Genomic DNA, 22066 nt, shown 5'->3' with positions numbered 1-22066 from the left:
TCAAGAATTTCTCCGGAATAAATATTAACCAAGAAAATCCTAAATATTAAATTGAACTTTATCCAGAGAAGCAAGGCAGCAAACAGCGGTCACTTGCCCCTTCAGATGGGCTGCTGGATGCCCCTCTAATGTATGGTGTCTGAATCATATACATGTTCTAAAAATTAATGTATTGCTGCTTTTCTACTCATTCTAGACCGCATTACAGAAACTGAACCTTTTCTCTTTGCAAAGGGACTTGATTTGTTTTACATGGGCAGGCAAGAGAGCTAGGGTGTATGCAAAACCTTAAAATGACGGGACAACTGAAGATTTGTATGCCCTGACATAGCATATTACAGGACAGTTCATTCAAGGGCGATTACAGAATGGACTGCCAGGAAAACAGAAAAGAAATAGCTTTGCATGGAAAAAGTGGTCAAAGGCTGATCACTTTGTGATCTCCCATGGCTAGCGAAAGCCGGAAGATAACAAAATACTTTTATTTCCTGGCCAGTCAAAACGCTCCTGGAAAATTAGGATAAGTAAATAATGATGGAGAATACAAGAACCTTCCATTCCCTTATAACCCTAATTATGATAACCCTGACTTTACTCCAGCCACATTTGTTGAAGTTTTCAAACTATGGAAAGGGCGAGAATGCCGTACAATATCCGATATGTTTAAGCAGAGTAAAATAAAGCCATTGGAGCCATATAAAATGGATTCAAAATTTTACAGAAGGCTAGATTACACTGTTTACAGTTATTGAATTGGTTTATGTATCCTTTATATAAAACAGCTGCTGTCAGGGAGTTACTTACAGAGAAATGTGTGGGAAACAATTTGGGTTCTAGAGGAAGGATCAGCAGTATTTATAAACTACTAAAAGATAATACAGCTGAGTCCCCATGGAAATTTTAGGAAAGATGGTCACAAATGCAAAACACAGAGATAACCTGACGAACATGGGGAGGCATGTAGTCAAACATACACAAGTGTACAAAAGCATATCACATAGAGAATCTGCTTACATGTATAAATGGTGTTTAACTCAAGAGATTGCGCCAAATCTACTCAACCACATCTGATAAATGCTGCAGATTCATAAAAAGAAAAGGTTCTGTGATCTATATAAATAGGAGTGTGCAGGCATCACTATTTTCTGGAAGGAGGCTCTAAGCAGTATACTGGCAGTTTATTTTGATGTGTCTTCTCAGCCAAAAATAGTCCCATTAATCCACGCTAATGGCCATCTTCTGTGGCACACGCTGATTGTGACTAAAATGCTGATAGACTTGTATTTGAAAAAGAAGGCCGCTCCCAGTACAGCACAGTGGTTCTGTAAACTGTGGTTTCAGGTTGGCCATGAAAACTCAGAAGACGTGGACAGTATAAATAATCTGAGGTGTGGCAATCTGAAGATGTTCCCTGTTGTCTCATAGAGGGGCCTTCACCATTCTCTGAAGGTGAGTCCCGGAAGTCGCAGAAGTGTATCTGCAGGGTAACCTGACTGTGTACCCCCGTGAATGAAGGGTATTCTGGTTCTCAAGCCAGTCTAAGGTCTAACAGTGCAATCAAGCACCAAGAAGCCACAAAGAGCTTGGACCAGCTAGAAAGCTGTCTATTGATGCGGTTCACTTCTGGCACTCTGGCCTCGATTGTAGAAACATCAGAGTGGCCTGCAACAATGACTTAAGTACCTAGCTTGTTTCGGTGTTGGGTTTGTGCCTGTTCTCGTAAGATCCGAAGTTGCAAGCCTCTCCAAACTGCAAGTACCGCAATTCAGTAATTGCCTCCTGGACTGATGATGGCCCTTCCTATGCTTAACTGTGACACTGCGCTGGCATTTTAAATGCCAGGTGTTCACCTGTTGGTTGGGCTGGAGAGTTACGTGTGCGCTTTGGGGTAGGTACCTAACACCACGTAGAGTTTCATTGCCCTTCAGCATGCTGTAAACCACAGGCACTGCCTACAGTAATCAACAATGAACCATGTAAAGGTTCCAACCTGTGGAAAATTGAGCCATACTAGTGGGACAGTTTCAACTTGTCCTGGCCACTTACCCCCACTCGACATTTTGCATTTCACCACTGGGGTGAACCTCTGAGACATAGCTGTGAGTGTTGAATGGGGAGTATCACGAGGGGTTGATCCACAGGAACACCTCACTCGCATACCCCGACCTTGTTTGTGGTCTTCTTGTAGTATTTTGTACCACAGTACGTTGAGAGTGAATGAAGCAAAAATATTTTTTGCTAAAGATGAAGCATTACCTGGACATCGATTAATTGACCTTTTAGTTGTCTTGTTGAATTCTGACTCGCTAATCCCTCACAATCTCCATGAGTAACACTTGGACTGCTTGATTTCCCTAGCCTGAGGGTTTAGTGCCTTTCGAGGGGACTTGGTGCTCAGCCTTCGCTCCAGTATTAAGGTTCAGTCCAGAGGACACCAGTGGTAAATTACTTTGATATAATGTGGGCCTAGTAAACCCTGGCAGCCCAGGAACACATGAGAAGATCCATGCAGACTTCCATTTACTTAAGTTCAAATTGGCACCTCTTCCCAATGCAGAGATCAGTAATCACCAGCATATCTGAATGAAGTTCAGTGTAAAGCATTTATCCACTGGATTCTTCAGCTTGTCACATAGTTCCAGCTGATAGAGGTGTTTCCCATGCAATGCAGAGTTAAATAAGAAAAAAAGTAAAAACAATAAAAGCTCTGATCTTAAATCAAACATTGCGTAAATATGGTAAAGTACACACATCACAAGTCTTTCGAAAATACTGATCGTGAAGACATTTAGCAAACGGTACAGTCCATGTTCGCTAAAGGTTACAACAAATCAAATGCCCATGCTTGAAATCAGATCACGATTTACAGAGGTAGGACATGCTGGAATTTACTTGAGTATGCACATTTTTTTATCATGACTCCTAGTGGTTGTTGACAACAGAGTGGTACAAGCAATCAAGCAATTAAGGTGAACACTCTTAATTGTATATCAGTGTGTGTTCAGAAAAATGTATCTGGACATCAGACTGAAATCTTAAACTTGAGAATGCCAGGGATTGTGAGAAAGTATATGAAGCACTCCCAATCCCCCAAGTTTTTGGGGGGGAGAAGGGGGGGGGGGGGGGGGTAGCGGGGGTCAATTTATAATGTGTTCCATTTGAAAGAAAAATATTGAAGTTTCACAAATTCCCTAACCCTGTGCATGCAGATGTTACTAAGGGGTGTGTGGATTATTAATGAGTTTTGTGAAGTTGATGAACTCTACAAGGTTGTTAATTGTGAAGTTTCTCATCATTGCACAACTTTGCCTGTTGGCTAAAGTTTCCTAAAACAAAAACAAAAAGTTTACTTTGTTTCTTCAATGAAATCTGCATTTTGCGGAAATGTTTATTTGATGTGCGGGTACTATATCCTTATCCAGTATTAGGGGTGTCTTTCATAGATTCACATGCCTGAATCATTCCCCGTCGTCGAGACGGGAGCCTCCGGTACATAAAAAAGTAATGTCCTATAGACATACATAGAGAAAATAGGCCTAAGGACCTCTCCTTAGTAGCCTTTCTTTGTCCTTATGTAAAAAGGACCAAACTCTCACAGTCAGCCAATCAGCTCCGACCTCCCTCTAGAACCTTCCTGGGAGGAGCCTCAGTCCCTCAGATTTTCTACCGCACGTTGTGCTAAGGGAGTCTCCTCTGAGCTCTGCTCAGATTCTGTGTTTTTTCACTTCATTAAATGACATTGTTGTCAAGGATTCTTTTCTACTATGGATTATCTTCAAATACATTCTTTAAAGAAGGTCTGGTAAGGAAGAGGTTGCTCTGCTCGGATCCTCACACCGACTGCATTGACTGCCTGTACTGCAGGCCAAGGACTGAAAGTCTGTCGCACTTTCTCAAGTAAGTTTTTGAGACACTAAGACCAGAAAGGAGGTTTTTTATTTTCTCCAGTGACCGAGATGAGGCGTTGTCCTCAACGTCTAGGAGACCTCAAAAGAGAAGAGAATCTCCTCAGACTCATTCCTCAGGGGAACGTCCTGAGAAGGCCCTCAAAAAGACCACTCATGGGTCTTCTGGGCACAGTCCTTCAAAATCTCCTCACTCTGTGGAAAAGGAGAGTAAAGGCCTGGCTTTTGGAGAAAAATCATGTAAAAAAGACGACTTCTGAGCCGTCAAAATCACCTCCTCTGGTCATGGGACCCTTCAGAAGGGCGTCTTCTATACCGTCTGAGGTAAAGACTAAGAAGCCAACCTCGTCTACGATGGCCTCGTCTACGATGGTCTTGTCTACGATGGTCTTGTCTACGATGGCTCATCTACAATGGCTCGTCTACGGTAGCTCGTCTACGACGGCTCGTCTACGATGGCTCATCTACGACGGCTCGTCTACGACGGCTCGTCTACGATGGCTCGTCTACGATGGCTCGTCTACGACGGCCTCGTCTACGACGGCCTCGTCTACGACGGCCTCGTCTACGATGGCCTTGTCTATGAGGGCCTCATCTATGATGGCCTCACCTACGATGGCCTCACCTACGATGGCCTCATCTACGATGGCCTCATCTACGATGGCCTCATCTACGATGGCTCATCTACAATGGCTCATCTACAATGGCTGGTCTACGATTGCTCATCTACGACGGCTCGTCTACGACAGCTCGTCTACGACGGCTCGTCTACGATGGCTCATCTACGACGGCTCGTCTACGACGGCTCGTCTACGATGGCTCGTCTACGATGGCTCGTCTATGACGGCTCGTCTATGACGGCTCGTCTACGACGGCCTCGTCTACGACGGCCTCATCTACGATGGCCTTGTCTATGATGGCCTCATCTATGATGGCCTCACCTACGATGGCCTCATCTATGATGGCCTCACCTACGATGGCCTCACCTACGATGGCCTCATCTACGATGGCCTCATCTAAGATGGCTCATCTACAATGGCTCGTCTACGATTGCTCATCTACGACGGCTCGTCTACGACAGCTCGTCTACGACGGCTCGTCTACGACGGCTCGTCTACGACGGCTCATCTACGAGGGCTCGTCTACGACGGCCTCATCTACGATGGTCTCATCTATGATGGCCTCATCTACGATGGCCTCATCTACGATGGCCTCATCTACGATGGCTCATCTACAATGGCTCGTCTACGACGCCTCGTCTACGAAGGTCTCATCTACGATGTCCTCATCTATGATGTCCTCATCTATGATGGCCTCATCTATGATGGCCTCATCTATGATGGCCTCATCTATGATGGCCTCATCTATAATGGCCTCATCTATGATGGCCTCATCTATGATGGCCTCATCTATGATGGCCTCATCTACGATGGCCTCATCTACGATGGCTCGTATACGATGGCCTCATCTACGATGGCTCATCTACGATGGCTCGTCTACGATGGCTCGTCTACGATGGCTCGTCTACGACGGCCTCATCTACGATGGTCTCATCTACGATGGCCTCATCTACGATGGCCTCATCTATGATGGCCTCATCTATAATGGCCTCATCTATGATGACCATCTATGATGGCCTCATCTATGATGGCCTCATCTATGATGGCCTCATCTATGATGGCCTCATCTATGATGGCCTCATCTACGATGGCTCGTCTACGACGGCTCGTCTACGACGGCTCGACGACGGCTCGTCGACGATGAGAGCGTCGACGACGAGAGCGTCTATGACTGCTCGTCTATGACTGCTCGTCTATGAGGGCCTCATCTAGGGGGGCCTCATCTATGAGGGCCTCATCTATGATGGCCTCATCTATGATGGCTTGTCTACTATGGCCTCATCTACGATGGCTTGTCTACGATGGCCTCGTCTACGATGGCCTCGTCTATGATGGCCTAGTCTATGGTGGCCTCGTCTATGGTGGCCTCGTCTATGGTGGCCTCGTCTATGGTGGCCTCGTCTATAGTGGCCTCGTCTATGATGGCCTCGTCTATGATGGCCTCGTCTATGATGGCCTCGTCCATGATGGCCTCGTCCATGATGGCCTCGTCCATGATGGCCTGGTCTATGATGGCCTGGTCTATGATGGCCTGGTCTATGATGGCCTGGTCTATGATGGCCTGGTCTATGATGGCCTGGTCTACGACGGCCTGGTCTACGACGGCCTCATCTAAGATGGCTCGTCTATGGCATCGTCTACGACGGCCTCGTCTATGACTGCTCGTCTACGACGGCATAGTCTATGACTGCGATCTCTGCGACTGGCTCGTCGACGAGGGACATTCCGACAATTCTGGAATCTCTTACAAGGTGGTAGAGAAGGCTGATCAACGTTTTAAGATCTCAATGGCCTCTCAAGAACAGGACTGCTTCTTGTATGACTTCATAGAACCTCTCAAGAAAGTCAGAAGGGGTATAGGGCGCCAGATACAGCACCGGCGTGTTTAACAGGATATCCTAAGCCGGACTCCGTAGTGACATAGGCGACCCAGAAGAGCTCCAGGAATCCTTCGGCCCCTTTGTCGCTTCCTCCTGATAAGGGGGGAAAAGAGTGGACAACATTGGGAACAGGTTTTCCTCAATGTCGGCAATGATGGTAAAGGCCGCGAACGCCCTAGCGCTCTTGGGACGCTATCATAGACAATTGTGGGCACACATAGCCCCATACCTGTCGGAATTGCCAGATTCATCCAAAGAGGATTCTGCTAGATGGTGAAGAATCGGCGTCAGAAACTATAGACTGCGCGATGGATATCGCGATGACAAGGTTCCGCCAGTTGGCTGGAGCAACCCCTCCCCGCAGGCTTCCGCACAAACATCTACGCCTGCTGCTCCAGGAAATATCTGCGATGTTGAAGAAAGGAGCGATGCGATCGAGCGAGTTCATTCGTCTCAAATAGGGAAAGGATTCTATTCCCGCTTCTTTCTTATACGCAAGAATGAGAAAAAGTGGAGGCCCATACTAGACCTCAGGGCACTAAACTCTTTCCTGAAGAGTCAGTCGTTCAGGATGGTGACGATCCTAGAAATACTAGGCATACTGGAAAAAGGAGATTTTATGACATCTTTGGATCTCCAGGATGCCTACTACCACATCCCGATACTCAAGGGGCACAGAAAATTCCTGAGATTCGAGGTGGCAGGGCAGCACTACCAATTCAAAGTCCTACCGTTTGGCCTCAAATCCGCACCGCGGATTTTCACCAAGTGCCTTTCACCTGTGGCAGCTTTCCTGCGTCAAATGGGTCACCAAGTCTTCCCCTACCTCGACGACTGGCTGGTCAAAGCACCTTCAGCTGCAGGCGCGACCAAATCCTCCTGCACCAATCTCTTTCAGCAGCTAGGATTGACTCTCAATCACGAGAAATCCTGCATGACCCCAACAAGAAACATCACCTTCCTCGGGGCGACCTTGAACACGGAATGCGCAAGGGCATTTCCTTCAAAGGACAGGAAAAACAGGATAATATCTCTGGCCACGGCTGTGGCATCAAGGAAGTCCCTAAGAGTTCGAACCTACAAACCTGGAATGGTGGAGAAATCACAGGAATTTGTCTATAGGACTGCCATTCCTACTTCCAGCAGCACCTCTGGTGATCACCACGGATGCATCCCTGGAAGGCTGGAGAGCTGTCCTCCAGGATCTCCAAATAAGCAGCAAATGGACAATTCAGGAGAAGCAACTCCATATCAATCTTCGGGAACTAAGGGCTGTGTATCTAGCACTACATGCCTTTTTACCACGCATCCAGAACTCCCAGGTGCTCGGCAGAACGGACAACACCACGACGATGCACTATCTCAACAAACAGGGAGGAACGCGTTCGCTCACTCTATCACGCGAGTCGCAAAAGATCTGGCACTGGCTTGTACTCCACGGGATCACGCTCAGGGCGGACTATGTCCCGGGCAAGGTCAACACCATTGCCGACGCCCTAGGCAGACAGAAATCCCTCTCCCACGAATGGGAGCTCGACAAGAGTACGCTGGATCACATATTCTCAGAATGGGGGGCCCCAGGAATCGACCTGTTTGCCACCAAGGAGAACGCCAAATGCCCAAACTATGCAAGCTGGCGTCCCCAACCAAGGTCACTCGGAAATGCTTTTTCCATCGATAGGTTCAGCGTATTTGCGTACGCTTTTCCACCATTTCTGATGATTCCCAGGGTTCTCAGGAAGATGAAGGCGGAGCCTTGTACCCTGATCCTAATTGCCCCGTTCTGGCCGAGGCAGCACTGGTTCTCGGATCTTCATCGCCTCTCCATCAGGACACCGATTCGTCTGAGGCAGCACCCGAACCTCATAACGATGTCCAACGGACAGATACAGCACCCGAACCTCCGATCACTCAAGTTATCGGCCTGGCTCCTGAGCACAGAGTTCTGTGACCTAAATATCCCACAGGACTGCAGAGATGTCCTGGCAAAAGCGAGAGCGGACAGTACAAACAAAACCTACTCTCTCAAGTGGAAAAGGTTCTGCATTTGGTGTTCAGACCAGGGCCTGCGACCGCTCGCTGTCACCACTGAACAGATATTACCATACCTCCTACATTTGGCACAGTCAGGACTGGCACATGCATCCATTAAGGTTCACCTGGCAGCTATCTCTAGGTTCACCAGAACCTTCACGGGACCTTCTCTGTGGTCAAGTAGGCTGGTCAAGCAATTCCTGAAGGGGCTCTACAGATCCTTTCCGAGGCCTCGGAAAGTCCCTCCGACATGGCAACTGAAGCTGGTACTCAACCAACTCATGAGACATCCATTTGAACCCATTCATCGAGCATCTATCAAATACATCTCCTGGAAAACGGCGCTCTTGCTCGCTTTAACATCGGACAGGAGAGTTAGCGAGCTACAAGCTTTGTCCATTCAGGAACCATATATGCAGTTCAGACAGGACAGGGTGGTGCTGAGACCGACCCCTAAATTCATACCAAAGGTGCCTTCGGACTTTCATCTCAATGAACCAATTGTCCTTAGGTCCTTCTTTGCGAACCCTTCCACAGCAGCAGAAAGAGCACTGCATTCTTTGGATCTCAAGAGATGCCTAAAGTTCTACCTGGATAAAACCAAGGCTCTCAGGAAGTCTTCACAACTGTTCGTGGCATACAGCAGACCAAGAATGGGCCTGCCTCTTACGAAGAAAAGCATCTCGAGATGGATCTCCTCGGCGATTGCATTCTGACACGACAAGGCCGGACGGCCTTTGACTGATCATGTTACTGCTCATTCCACCGGGGCAATGTCCACGTCAGCAGCACTGTTCGCTGGGGTGCCAATCTTGGACATATGCAGAGCGGCGACCTGGAAGTCACCGCACACTTTCTCCAGACACTACTGCCTGGATATCGAACTTCAGAAGGATGCGGCAGGGGGCCAGGCGGTGCTTCGCCATCTCTTTCAGTGAGGTGAGCCTTCCTACATCCCGCCATCCAGGTATGCACATTCTTTGCTCTTGTGATGTTCCAATTATGCTGTCCCCATGTTATATGATAATATATGCATTGTCTAACATGTCTGCAGGACGACTTTACATCACACATGTGCATATCTGATTGCTAGCTACTCTGATTCAGGCATGTGAATCTATGAAAGACACCCCTAATACTGGATAAGAAATGCGTTACTTACCTGTAACAGCAGTTATCCAGTATTGGTGTCTTTCATAGATTCACATGCAACCCTCCCGCCTCCCCTGGAAGGACTCACATCCCTCTCTGACAATATTACGCCAACCTAGCTGGGTGCGTACGAAAATCTGAGGGACTGAGGCTCCTCCCAGGAAGGTTCTAGAGGGAGGTCGGAGCTGATTGGCTGACTGTGAGAGTTTGGTCCTTTTTACATAGGGACAAAGAAAGGCTACTAAGGAGAGGTCCTTAGGCCTATTTTCTCTATGTATGTCTATAGGACATTACTTTTTTATGTACCGGAGGCTCCCGTCTCGACGACGGGGAATGATTCAGGCATGTGAATCTATGAAAGACACCAATACTGGATAACTGCTGTTACAGGTAAGTAACGCATTTCATATAACAGACAAAACAAATGTATGCTTTGGGAGTTAAAACAAAGTTTACATTAACATCATGGACGTCACTGTGTTTTATGAATGAATCTTATAATTGAAGGGATCAGAGCATGTACACTTTTGTCGCAACTATTCTTACTGTCACCTGTTTGTAAATTGCTCTAATCTTTGATATTTACAGAGACTTCATCCAAGAGTACATAAGAATATCCCTGCCATAAATGCAAAGCTGAAGGTCATCAAACATTTGATCAGGTAGGTTACCTTCACAAAACTAGGCCACAAATGGCATAAACACATGATTCTAGCTGAGTGCCTTTCAGCACTGAAACACTTGAAAGACAGTTGGCAGCTCTTGACCTTAAACTACTATGATGCTCTACATAGATTTCAAAATGACCATTGATGGACTCTTACCCTTACCCCACCTGACCTCCTTCTCTATGGGATTGTCATCTTCTGAAAAGTCTAACCACATCATCCCTCAGTCAGATTTGGACTAAATAAGCACTCTGCCTTCCTCTGGTGCTACTGAAGAGGTAGCTTCCTTTGACTTAATTAACAAACTCGTACCTTGATACGAGCCAAACCCCGTGATAACAAATCCAACCAAGCAGCACGATTACCTTTACTCTAGGCAACGCTCCTCCCCTGCTTATTCCATAGCTAACCTTACAGAATGTCCTCATCAGCTCTTTCCACTGTAAACTCACAAAATTCCCGATCCCCCACTTTGTTCTTCTATCAATTTCCACCAATGTCATACTTAGGCATCCTGTGAAACTCCACAGAACATTTTCATTGGCAGCAGAAGCAATACTAATCCTCTTTAATTACAATATCCACTTAAAATGAGCCTTAAGACTGAAGATCTGCTATTTCTAACTCTATCTTCACAGAAACCTGGTTTGGCCCCTCCTCCAAATCCTGTGGTGATCTATTTCTGCTATATAGTTACACAATCCTCCACCGTGACCTCCCTAACACAGTTGGAGATTGTGTATCTTTTATCTAACAACACTCAATATCTTGCACCAGCACCCACTCACCTGGTACCTTCTAAGCCCGACTGTAATTTAAGCAATTGCCTTGCATGACAGAATGCAGTTGATGTATCGCCAACATAGCAAAGAAAACCTGCCCTGAACCTCCTGACTTTGGACATCTCAAAAAGTCCAATGCTTGATCCCTCTAGATATCAAAATCTCCTTTTATTCCAACCAGATAACTCCAGCCATCCCAGCTCTTCCACCTTGGTTGCGTAGTTTGATTAAGTAAATCACTTATGTGTCAAACATACTATCACCGTCCAAATTCAAAGTTAAATCCATGAAAAAGGCAGCTTGTGATAAGGATGCAAGCAATAAGGGTAAAGTCTCATGTACTTCAAAAAGAAAGAGGATGAAATCCTATAACGCAACTGAACATGTCATTTATGCTCTGAGGCAGACAAGAATCTCCTATATCAGACTGTAATATCTTTTTCAAATTGGAGAAATCCTCTAACTAGCCAAGAGAACTGTCAAACAAGAATAGTGCCATGACATACTTCCTGGACCCCCCTCATAAATTTCAATGATCTTTATTATTGACTCTGAAAATCTCAAACCAAAGAGATGAAGTTGACTATATTCCTACACTCTCCTGACACCCATAGCTTAACTTTCAGTTGAAAATCTCTAAATGCATCATGGGCTTCCTTCAAACTTGTCTCAGGTTCTGGTCTTAAATTTGGCAAAGAAAGCACTAAACTTTTGTCTTATTCCTCAAACTCCATGCCCCTACCTCCTGCAAAACATGGATTCCCTCTCTCCACCCCGAGTGGGGGTGTTATATTATCCATTGAACAAGGCTTCTTCTCCATCTCTGTATCCATTGTGGTCATGGTGCATCCCCTTTGACAAAAGTTAACCATGCATCGTTCCAAACACCTTGGAGAACGAGAACCCCATCTGAAGCCTATCTCTCTTGGCTGAGCTTACTATGGAAACTTTAACTTTGATAGCCATCTTCCTGAGCAGCTCCAACCCCATTTTAAGCCAGTTCCCAGTCAAGGCACAACATCATATGAGTGACTGAGTGTGAAATACTGTTGATTATGTGACGTCATCCAAGAGAAATAGTTTTTTTGATACATTGATTGTATATGGTACATTGTCTCCTAGATAGTGGGTCCCCTCTCTCTTTTTGAAACAACATCAGAACCTCCTTGCTCAAAATCGTATGACAAGTTAAAGATATTTGACCTAGGGGCCTATCACGACACCCACCCACATATATATATATATATATATATATATATATATATATATATATATCAGAGATAGGAATTCCTTGGGGTTTGACCGTTAATACCTTTGCGCCTGTTGGATGAAAATCAGTATATACACACACACACCACCCTCGAAGAAAATATGTTTTTCCAATTATGGCTCCCATAGGACATTTTATTGAAGCTTGCAGCCAAAACTGCTCAATGGATTCAAATTAAAATCAAACATTACTCAAAAAGTGTGCTTTCGTTGGTTTGGTGTAAATCTGTTCAATAGTTTCCTGGATATCAGTTTTATAAAAAGTTGCCACGTGGACTTGAAAGGTTTAAGCACTTTTGTATTTCTCTGCCTTTTAAAATTGCAGTTCAGGGGGGGGCGTGGCTAGCAGCCAACGATGGCGGCCGCAGCTTAGGGAGGCTCCCGGGTAAAGGCGGCTTTCCGCAACAATCCGTACAATTATCCTGATCTACTCCGGCTACGAAGGGTGGACCGGACCCGGAGTCCATGCAGCGAGCGTCTCCAGAACTTTTCGGTGCAGCGACAGGCTGAACAAGCACACTCCCGCTGGACGGAGGAGGAGCCGGGCCTACTCTCAATCGCGAAACCGCGGAGCCACAGTTTGGTCGGACCCGGCCGGAAGCGACCTGAAGCCGGGGCCGAGGGACAGGAAGTGTCGGCTCATCAACTGCATCACTCCGGAGACCCACAAAAATTCCGCACAGCGACCCGTGCTCAAGAGCACACTCTACAGTCGCCTGTTGACCCTCTCCGGGCGTGCAAAATTCTGCCGGAGGCGCGGAAGGCGCCGCACACGTTTGACTCATCGCCGCCATTGCCCGGCAAGACGACCGGGAAGACCGCTAGGCCGCCTCAACAATAACTGCGCCATGTCGCACAGGGGCCCCAAAAACACAACAACCCAGGCCAAGTTGGACAAATTTGCATACGAGAGACACTCACCCCCCCAGGACCAGCGCAAAACCGGGGGGAAAACGGCGGATGCCGAGGTGGTGAGAAAGGCCACGCTGGATGATGTCCTGGCGGCGTTGGCGCAAGTACAGGAGACTGTGGGGGCCACGGCAACTGAAGTCACCTTAATCAGGGCGGATCTCCAAAAAATGAACGAGCGGGTCAAACAGGTCGAAGTGGTCACTAAATCGCTGGTCGAAGATGTGTCCGAACTGCAGATAGCGATGGAACGCCTGCAAACTGACAATAAACTGCTCAGAGACAAACTGGACGACCAGGAAGGTCGCTCACGACGCAATAATGTCCGCATTCTAGGTGTACCGGAATCGGAAGACACTGGGGCCCTGGACTTATATGTGGAAGATTTGGTGAAAACTCGACTCCAGCCCAAAGGCCTGTCCAATTTCTTCTCGGTCGAAAGGGCCCACCGTGTTCCGGGGGGGAAACCCAGGACGGGAGGCACACCACGACCAATACTGGCGAGATTGTTCAATTTCCGGGATCGGGACGCCATTTTAAAGGCCGCAAGAGTGGCGCCGGCCATTCAAATTCAAAACTCGAAAATTACCTTCTTCCCGGACTATACGGCGGAGGTATCTAGGAAGAGGAGAACATTCCTGGAAGTCAAAAAAACCTTGAGAGAGAAAGAACTACCGTACTCAATGATATTCCCGGCCAAGCTACGTGTGGTAGCGGACAAAAAAGTGTGGTTCTTCGATTCTCCAGACACGGCCCGGGACTGGCTGGAGGGCTGGCACACCGTTGGACGACAGCGCAGGACACATAGACCGGATCAAGATCGCAGGGGAGGCAGCAGGAATGGCTCGCAGGCATCTGGTCGAGTGGAGGGTGCAGAACGCTCACCCTCCCATGGATTTGAAGGGGGAGGCGGGGATGAATGACTCCGGCTACTGACTCTGAACTGAACGAGATCGCCGATCACCGACCTAACTTGGTGTTTCATAGCTGCACGCTGACTCTGGCATGGCAACCCCGAAAGCCTACAGGGGAGCCGCCAACCCGGGGAGACGCTCTCCCCCCTACACGCAAGTACTCTGGTTTTGGGATGGGTAAAGCACTCTGCTCAGTTGGGGTGGCGGGCAGTTGGAGGTCCGTTAAGCAGGGGGGCAGGGAGGGGGGTCTGTTTTGAACTGTTTATGTTGGGAATGTACGCAAAGGGTCAAGGACGATGTTTCAGTACTTATGGGAATCAAGACACATTGCTGGGAACGGACAGTGACACTATGCCCCCATGATGCTTCTGAACGCCTCGCTGCGCGACGACGCAGCTGATAGACCGGTTACATCTCTGGGGCAATACAACATGTACCTTATACTCCCCGATGGCTAACAATTCCGTACCGACAGGGGGGGTGAATCCCTCCGACACACAATGCCCACCTATGACCTTGATGTCCTGGAATGTGAGAGGTTTGGGGGACAAGGTTAAGCGGGGGTTGGTATTGACTGCTATTAAGCGTTTGCCGCCTACTGTGGCCCTGTTGCAGGAGACACACCAGGTGGGGGGAGCTACGAAGGCCTTGGATAGACGTGGTTACAAAATGTGGGCCCACTATGCTTTCACGTCCGGCTCCAGGGGGTCCGGCATTTTAGTACAGAAAAACTCACGATTCATGCCCCTATCAACTAAAACTGACGACCAGGGCTGCTTCGCGGCCGTGCAGGGACAGTGGGAGGGGAAACTCTTCAATCTAGTGTCAGTGTATATCCCACCGGCGTTGTATTCGGTCCACCTCCCAAGACTAGGGGACTTCCTTTTAACTCTCCCCGAGGGTGAGACCATTCTAGGGGGGGACTTTAACGCTGTCCTGGACCCACAACTAGATAAACACCCCTCACCAAACCCGACAGGGGGGGAAACATATTTTCGACGATTCACCACGGCCATGGGCCTGACGGACATCTGGAGGCACTTACACCCGCGCATGAAGCAATACACCTTTCACTCCACGGTGCACGGCAGCCTGTCTTGCATCGATTATTTCCTGTCGCTGGGGGATGGCCTTTGTCATGTGGATACCCTGGTGATTCACCCTCGAGGTATTTCTGACCATTCACCGCTCACACTGACGCTTTCCCTACAGACTAGAGCACGCAAGCGCATTTACCCCATGCACGCATCATATTTTAAGGTTCCACAGGTTCGCAAAGCACTCAAACACGCCACGAAACAATACTTCCTTGAAAATACACACTCAGTGCGTTCCCCAGCAACGCTTTGGGAAGCCTATAAAACAGTTCTGCGGGGCCAAGCCATTAACACCATAACCGGGCACAAGAGGCAGCAGTCACAGGAACTGGCCGACCTGGAGGTGACATTGCAGGAACGGACCGCGGCTCATGAGTCTCACCCTTCTCCCTCTGCCCTACACGCACTCACTCTCCAACAACAGCTGTATAATGATCACCTACGTTTGGTAATTAAGGGCCACATAACCGACACTCAGAACCGGATTTATGAAGTGGGGGACAAAGCAGGGAAAATGCTTGCGTGGCTCGATAAACGTGAGGGCAGCTCCAGGGGGATCCAGCGTCTGAAAGATGAACAGGGGGTGCCACACACTGATCCTAGGCGTATATCAGAACTGCTTGCGACCCATTTTGAACAAGTATACACCCCGGCGCGTAAGATTACACCTGAGAGTGCCAGGGCGCTCTTAGCGCCGATTGAGGTCCAAACTCTATCGCCAGAGGCATCGAGCGAGCTGGAGGCGGACATCACAGCCGATGAAATCCAACTGGCCATTAAGGCTCTGAACCCGGGCAAGGCAATGGGACCGAATGGGATACCCATAGAATGGTACCAGGTGATGCCGGACACCCTCAGCACGCATTTGTTGGGGATGTTCAAGGATTGTTTAGAGAGGGGTTCCCTTCTACTAGACCAGCGAGTGGCTACTATCGTAACTATCCCCAAGCCGGGTAAACCACCAGAGGATTGTTCCTCTTATCGACCCATTTCCCTATTAAACGCGGAAGTGAAAACCCTGGCCAAGCTCCTGGCGCAAAGGATCCTGCCCCATCTGTCATCGATTATACACCCGGATCAGTCCGGATTTATGCCGCACAGGAACACAGCGCTGAATTTGCGGCGGCTGCACGGTATCCTGCCCAGAACTGACACCATCACCATGCCGGCAGTAATTCTAGCACTTGACGCCAAAATGGCATTTGACCTGGTGGTGTGGGAGTACCTTTTCGAAACGCTGACGCGTATGGGGTTTGGGCCTCGCTTTTGTGCATGGGTCAAACTGCTGTACACAGCCCCAGTGGCTCACGTGGTGGCGAATGGCCACATTTCACGCACGTTCCCGCTGGGAAGGGGCACGCGACAGGGATGCCCTTTGTCACCCCTGCTGTTTGCCATCTCGCTGGAGCCCCTCGCGACTCTCATACGAGCCTCTCCCCTCCTCAAGGGTATACCTGGGAACAGGGGTTGGGAAGACCGTCTGTCCCTTTACGCAGACGACATGCTGCTGTATTTAACAGACCCCGAGGAAGGTGTGCCGGCCTTATTACGCATTTGCGACACGTATGGCAGGATCTCCGGCTACACGCTAAACTGGTCCAAGTCGGAGTTATATGTCTTGCAAGGCCCGGCCCCGGAACTCGACAGTACTTGCCCGCTACAACTGGCGGGATCATCTTTTAAATACCTGGGCATACATGTCACTAAGGACCCAACTGAATTCATAGATAAAAATCTGAAGCCGCATTTGGAAAGGCTTAAACGGGATGTTGAGTTCTGGTCAGGCCTGCCGTTGACGCTCCTAGGTAGGGCGGCGCTTTACAAGATGATGGCGTTACCACGCTTCTTGTACGTCCTTGAAAACTCGCCCTATCCTGTGCCCCCCAAGTTTTTCCAGAAAGTAGCGGCTTTGGTCTCCAACCTACTATGGGGCAACCTCCCGGCGCGCGTGGCACAATCCAAGTTACATAGAGACTGGTATAGCGGGGGCATTGCGCTACCGAATCTAAAACTGTACTATTGGGCTGCACACCTCAAACCCATTAATCAATGGATCCACGCACCGCATGCCGAGCCAGCATTTCAATCGGACAGGGTGCAGTTGGGCGCTGATAGTCTGTTGGGTCCTCTATATGATCACCGCAGGATACGGACCCTAGTGGGCCCCACTAAACTAACTGTACAGATATGGCACGCAGCTACGGCAGCTCTGGGCTGGAAAGGAAGGATCACTAGGATGACGCCGCTGTGGGACTCTCGCACACTAGGCAACCTAAGGAACACTAAGGGGTTCGCACAATGGGACACAATAGGTATCTCCACGGTGGGTGATCTGTGGGAAGGGAATGAGGTGATCCCCTTTGCCCGGCTAAAGGAATTATATGAGCTCAATGACAGGGAACTCTATAGATACATTCAAGTCCGACACGCGCTGCTTGCAGCCATCCCAGCCGACACACCACTGCCTGAGTCTTCACCCTTAGAAGATCGCCTACTCACTGATTACATGTTAGAACGGGCGACATCCCTTACTTATCGGAAGCTACTCAATAACACCCCTGAGCCTACATTACACCTGAAAGAGAAATGGGAAGGGGAGATTAACGACATGGATGAACATGAGTGGAACGAGGCACTTGGGTCCCCTAAAGAAGTAGGCATTTCGGCACGCATGCGGCTAGTGCAATTTAAGATCTTGCACATGGTTTATTACACAAGGACAATGCTACACCGCATACACAGGGCGCCCCATCCTTACTGTCTGCGAGGGTGCGGGGAGGAGGGCACGTTCTTCCATACCATGTGGGACTGTCCCAAGATCCAGGAATACTGGAAACAGATACTCCGCACACTTTCACAGGCATTAGATCACTCCATACTGCCTGACCCGATAAGGTGCTTGCTAAATATATGGGAGCCTACCGACTTGTCCCGATACGAGCAACTTTGGGTCACGGCGGGGCTAATGGTAGCGAAACACGACATAGCACAGCGCTGGGGGGCGGCGGAACTTCCAACCAAGTCCCAGTGGTGCTTGAACATGGATCGAGTAATGTTGACCGAACGCGCAGTATACTCCAACCGAGCCTGCCCGGGGAAATGGAACAAGATATGGCTGAAATGGAATGAATACAGAGGGGACATCTGCGAACCCTTACTAGAGGATGATCAGGGCGATTCCGATGACGAGGATGAGGAGGGCTGAAGCTGGGCGGGATGGCTGGGTGGGGTGGAGGCCTTGGCTGCTGCATGTGGCCTCATCTTAGAACTTAGAATGGTGAGTCAAGGGGGGTGGGGACATGTGTTGTAAGTAGATGCATGCATATACTGTGCAGAGATGTCGGATTTCCATAATCCCAAGAGACACCTGTAACTTGAAATGCACTGATTCGTGCCAGACCGTACTGTCATTCCTGTTTACCGTTACGAGTTTGTTATTTTTCAAAAAACGAAAAAACTCCATCAAAACCTCTTTTTCTGCATTGAACACTTGCTCAAACTGCACTTTTATTTTTTCAGTAAGCTCCGTTGGACACTTAATGTAACTGTTGCTTTACTATCCTCTTTGCTGAAAATCACTGTGAACAACGATCCTCTGATAGCGGCCGGCCCGCAGGGTTGTAGGCATTCCGCTGTGTACTATGCAAAGTGCAATAAAGGTTTTGGGAAAAAAAAATAAAAAAAAATTGCAGTTCATTGTTAAAAATCCCGAGCAGTAGTTGGGGAGGAGACCCCCATGAGGTGTCAAACCCCAGGGAGTGATGGAGGGGTAACAAAGTTGTAGAAAACCAGAGTACCGCACTGAGAAAAATGTAGAAAATAGCAGTATTTGGTACTCAAACCACAATCTCTCAACCCGCCGGTTTGAGTTATGGCATGTTTTATTTATTGCATACCATAGCTGGTGAATTTTAGTTGTTTTGTTCTGTTTTAGCCACAACAATAACTATTTTGCGTGTTTTCACTGTATATGTAACATACAAATACATACACACTTATAAGGGCAGCCAACGGGGTACACCTTTAATTGAATCCTTTGCAGAGATTTTCTCTAAATACAATACTTTCCACCAATGCTCTTGTAACTCATTTTCAAAATGGATAGCAACAATTGTATCCATTCCCTTATCACCGGTCTCTCGCAGTGGATGTTGGATGGCCCAGGTGCAACTCTGCTAAATACTAAAAAAAAAACACGGAATTTCTCTTCCTCTCCCCAAGGAACTCCAAAGACTTACCCCAGGTGTTGGGCAGAAAACCTCAAAGACCTAGATACCCTTCCTAAGGTAGTGACCATACAAAAATCACTTGACTTCACTCTAGATTGATCCTAAATCTAAATGTGTATATCAGAGAAGTCACCAAAAGTGCCAGGTGCCATTTTGAATTTCTGAGGAATACCAGGCCAGTCCTACCCACCAAATATTTCAACTACTGTCCAAGCATTGGTGACCTCACACATTGAATGTGGGAATTTCCTCTGTACTGGGTCTACAGAGCCGCACCTAGTACATCTAAGGCAATCATCCACTCTATCACAAAGCTGACTACGATGTGTAGAACATTTGATAGCATCTCGCTTGTTTTAAATCTTTTAGTTAGCTGCATCTATATCTACTCTCTCTAAAAACAGCCTCACATCGCTGCCATTTATTTAGATTATCTAACTAATCTGCCACAGGAATTTGGAAGCTTACTTTAATAGAGTGCTTCTAACTCCATGTTTCCAAAATGTCGACGATCAAACACTTTTTTTCAGATCACGCCCCAGACATATTGAACACCTTTCCTTTCTTCGTACGATTTACACCGTACCCTGAAGATCTTTCAAATCAACAGTGAACCACCTAGTGCAGCCAATGTAATCTATGCCCCCATGCCTGACTCTTTTCCAGCATTACAGATGGTTGCCACTTGGATTGGGTACCTTCATCTAGGTTTATTTTGACACTCGTGAGAGTACACGAGACACGATTTCAGTTGCCTAGCTTTACACCTCAGTGTTTGCTTTCTAATACTCTGTACCGTTATACTTGATGTGTTGATGTAAATCTGTCTACCACCTCATAGGGTTATACAGTCCTCTGTCAAGAACTGCGAATACATTCTAATACAATACATGTTTTCACAGAGTTCAACCACTAAAATTACCTCATGGCCTCCCAACAGAAGAAGAGATATCAGATACGTATGTGAACAGCAAAGGCGAATTGGTGATTCGGCGATGCTTGTATCCAGTGGAGACCAAAGCAATTGAACCATAATGTGTGTGTGTGTGTTTTTATGTTGTTGGAAAATAGCTAATGAGAGTTCTGATGTATTTCTTTATTGTAAAACTATTTAATTATATGTAACATTTTCAAGAAAATGTGCACATTGTTAATAAATTTACAACAATGTTCTGTCTCCGAGCTGATAATGTTGGCTACATGTACGTTCGTACAATGACAATTGTCTAGTTGTAATGCCATGATCCTCAAATGCTGTTTGACTATGTAATTGTAATCTAGTTTTTTTCATTTTGAGCTATTCATTGCTAATCGTAAGTATTAAAATTGTCCCGTGTTCGCAAAACCCTGAAACACCTTTAACAGATTTACAACAATCAAAATCAATGATAAAACATATATGCATGTTAAATGCATACAACTTTACCTTAACCTATGCATGGCTAGATTTAGCTATTTTCGAGGGGTTTGCCTTTTAAACATGGCAGTCGACTAAAAATGACAAAGCAGTGGATTTTTCCAGCTTTTCCAACTTTTTCTGCAGTGCCTGGCAGACATGCCTCTTATGTTTGTCTCGTCTGTTGAGGAAGGAAAAAGCTGCAAGCACATATTCTCTGTTAGCAGTCTGCTTGTCAATTCCTCATACTATCAAAGATTTCCTTTTTATTAGGAGATCACCTTAAAGAATTTCAAGGACAATGAAGGAGGCTGAGAGGATACTGTTGTGGCATTATCTTCAGTTGTTCGTTCACTCGCTTCTGTATAGGACTTATTGTGTTACGGGAATGTACATAGGTGTACACAGGTACCTTACTGTTTTTCTTGCATCTGTAACATCTGGTATCCGGCTTTCTACTGCACTCTGTTCTTGTGCCTTTTATATATCTAATTAATTTGAGATGAGGGTTTTTTTTCTCTATGGCAATCATTGCCCGCTTCAGGGGCCAGCTGTGCGTTGGGTTCAGCCTGGTCTTTGCCACTCAGACCTCTTATGTTAAGTAAGGTGTCTGCTTATTCATATCTTTCTAATGGTTGATGTTGTGCACGGGAAACTGCCCAAAGAACGCGGGCCCAGCCACGCAGCACGAATTGTTTCCACGCAAGCCATACCACACTTGCCTTAACCACACATATGCCTAACCCCTTAGCTGCAGTGGCTATTCCGCCGCAGCGCTAGGGGGCAGGGGGGGCCCGCGGCGTTCCTATACTCGGAACCGCTCCATCACGAGCCTCGGGCGCTCTGTGCTTGTGACGGAGCAGTTCTGTCACGGCCCCGCCCGCTCAATGAAACGCGCCGCGCAGGCGCGCAGAGCGGGCCGTGACGGAACCGCTCCGTCACTAGCACAGCCAACCCGAGGCACGTGACGGACGGTTCCGTCAAGAGCATGGAACAGGTTAACAACGCATATGCATGGTTAAGGCAGTGCGCAGTCTAGATGCCGAGCGGATTGGCGGGAGAGGAAGACTGGGAGAGGAAGGACGCTTGGGAGAGGATACAGTAAAATAAGTGGGGCTGGGCCCGGGTCTTTGGGGGAGGGGTAGTTTTCAGGGTGGGGAGTAGGTTTTAGGTCTCAGTAGGGGGTTGTGGTTGTTTGTAGGGGAAGGAGC

At 47.7% G+C, this 22066-nt stretch overlaps 1 protein-coding gene across 1 annotated transcript in view; it reads left to right on the top strand.

Annotated features, from left to right (window-relative positions):
- Nucleotides 1–20629, top strand: part of MRPL30 (mitochondrial ribosomal protein L30) — a 158780-nt gene extending 138151 nt beyond the window's left edge. The window contains exons 5-6 of the mRNA XM_086934232.1: nucleotides 10180–10253; nucleotides 20362–20629. Coding sequence (XP_086790358.1) covers nucleotides 10180–10253; nucleotides 20362–20494 — 207 coding nt within the window. The 3' untranslated portion in view covers nucleotides 20495–20629. The remainder of the gene's footprint in view (nucleotides 1–10179; nucleotides 10254–20361) is intronic.
- Nucleotides 20630–22066: the final 1437 nt, after the last annotated feature.

This window comes from Lissotriton vulgaris, chromosome 8, assembly GCF_964263255.1.
Source record: "Lissotriton vulgaris chromosome 8, aLisVul1.2, whole genome shotgun sequence".
NCBI classification, from domain to species: domain Eukaryota; kingdom Metazoa; phylum Chordata; class Amphibia; order Caudata; family Salamandridae; genus Lissotriton; species Lissotriton vulgaris.
This window is presented reverse-complemented; position numbering and strand designations above follow the sequence as displayed.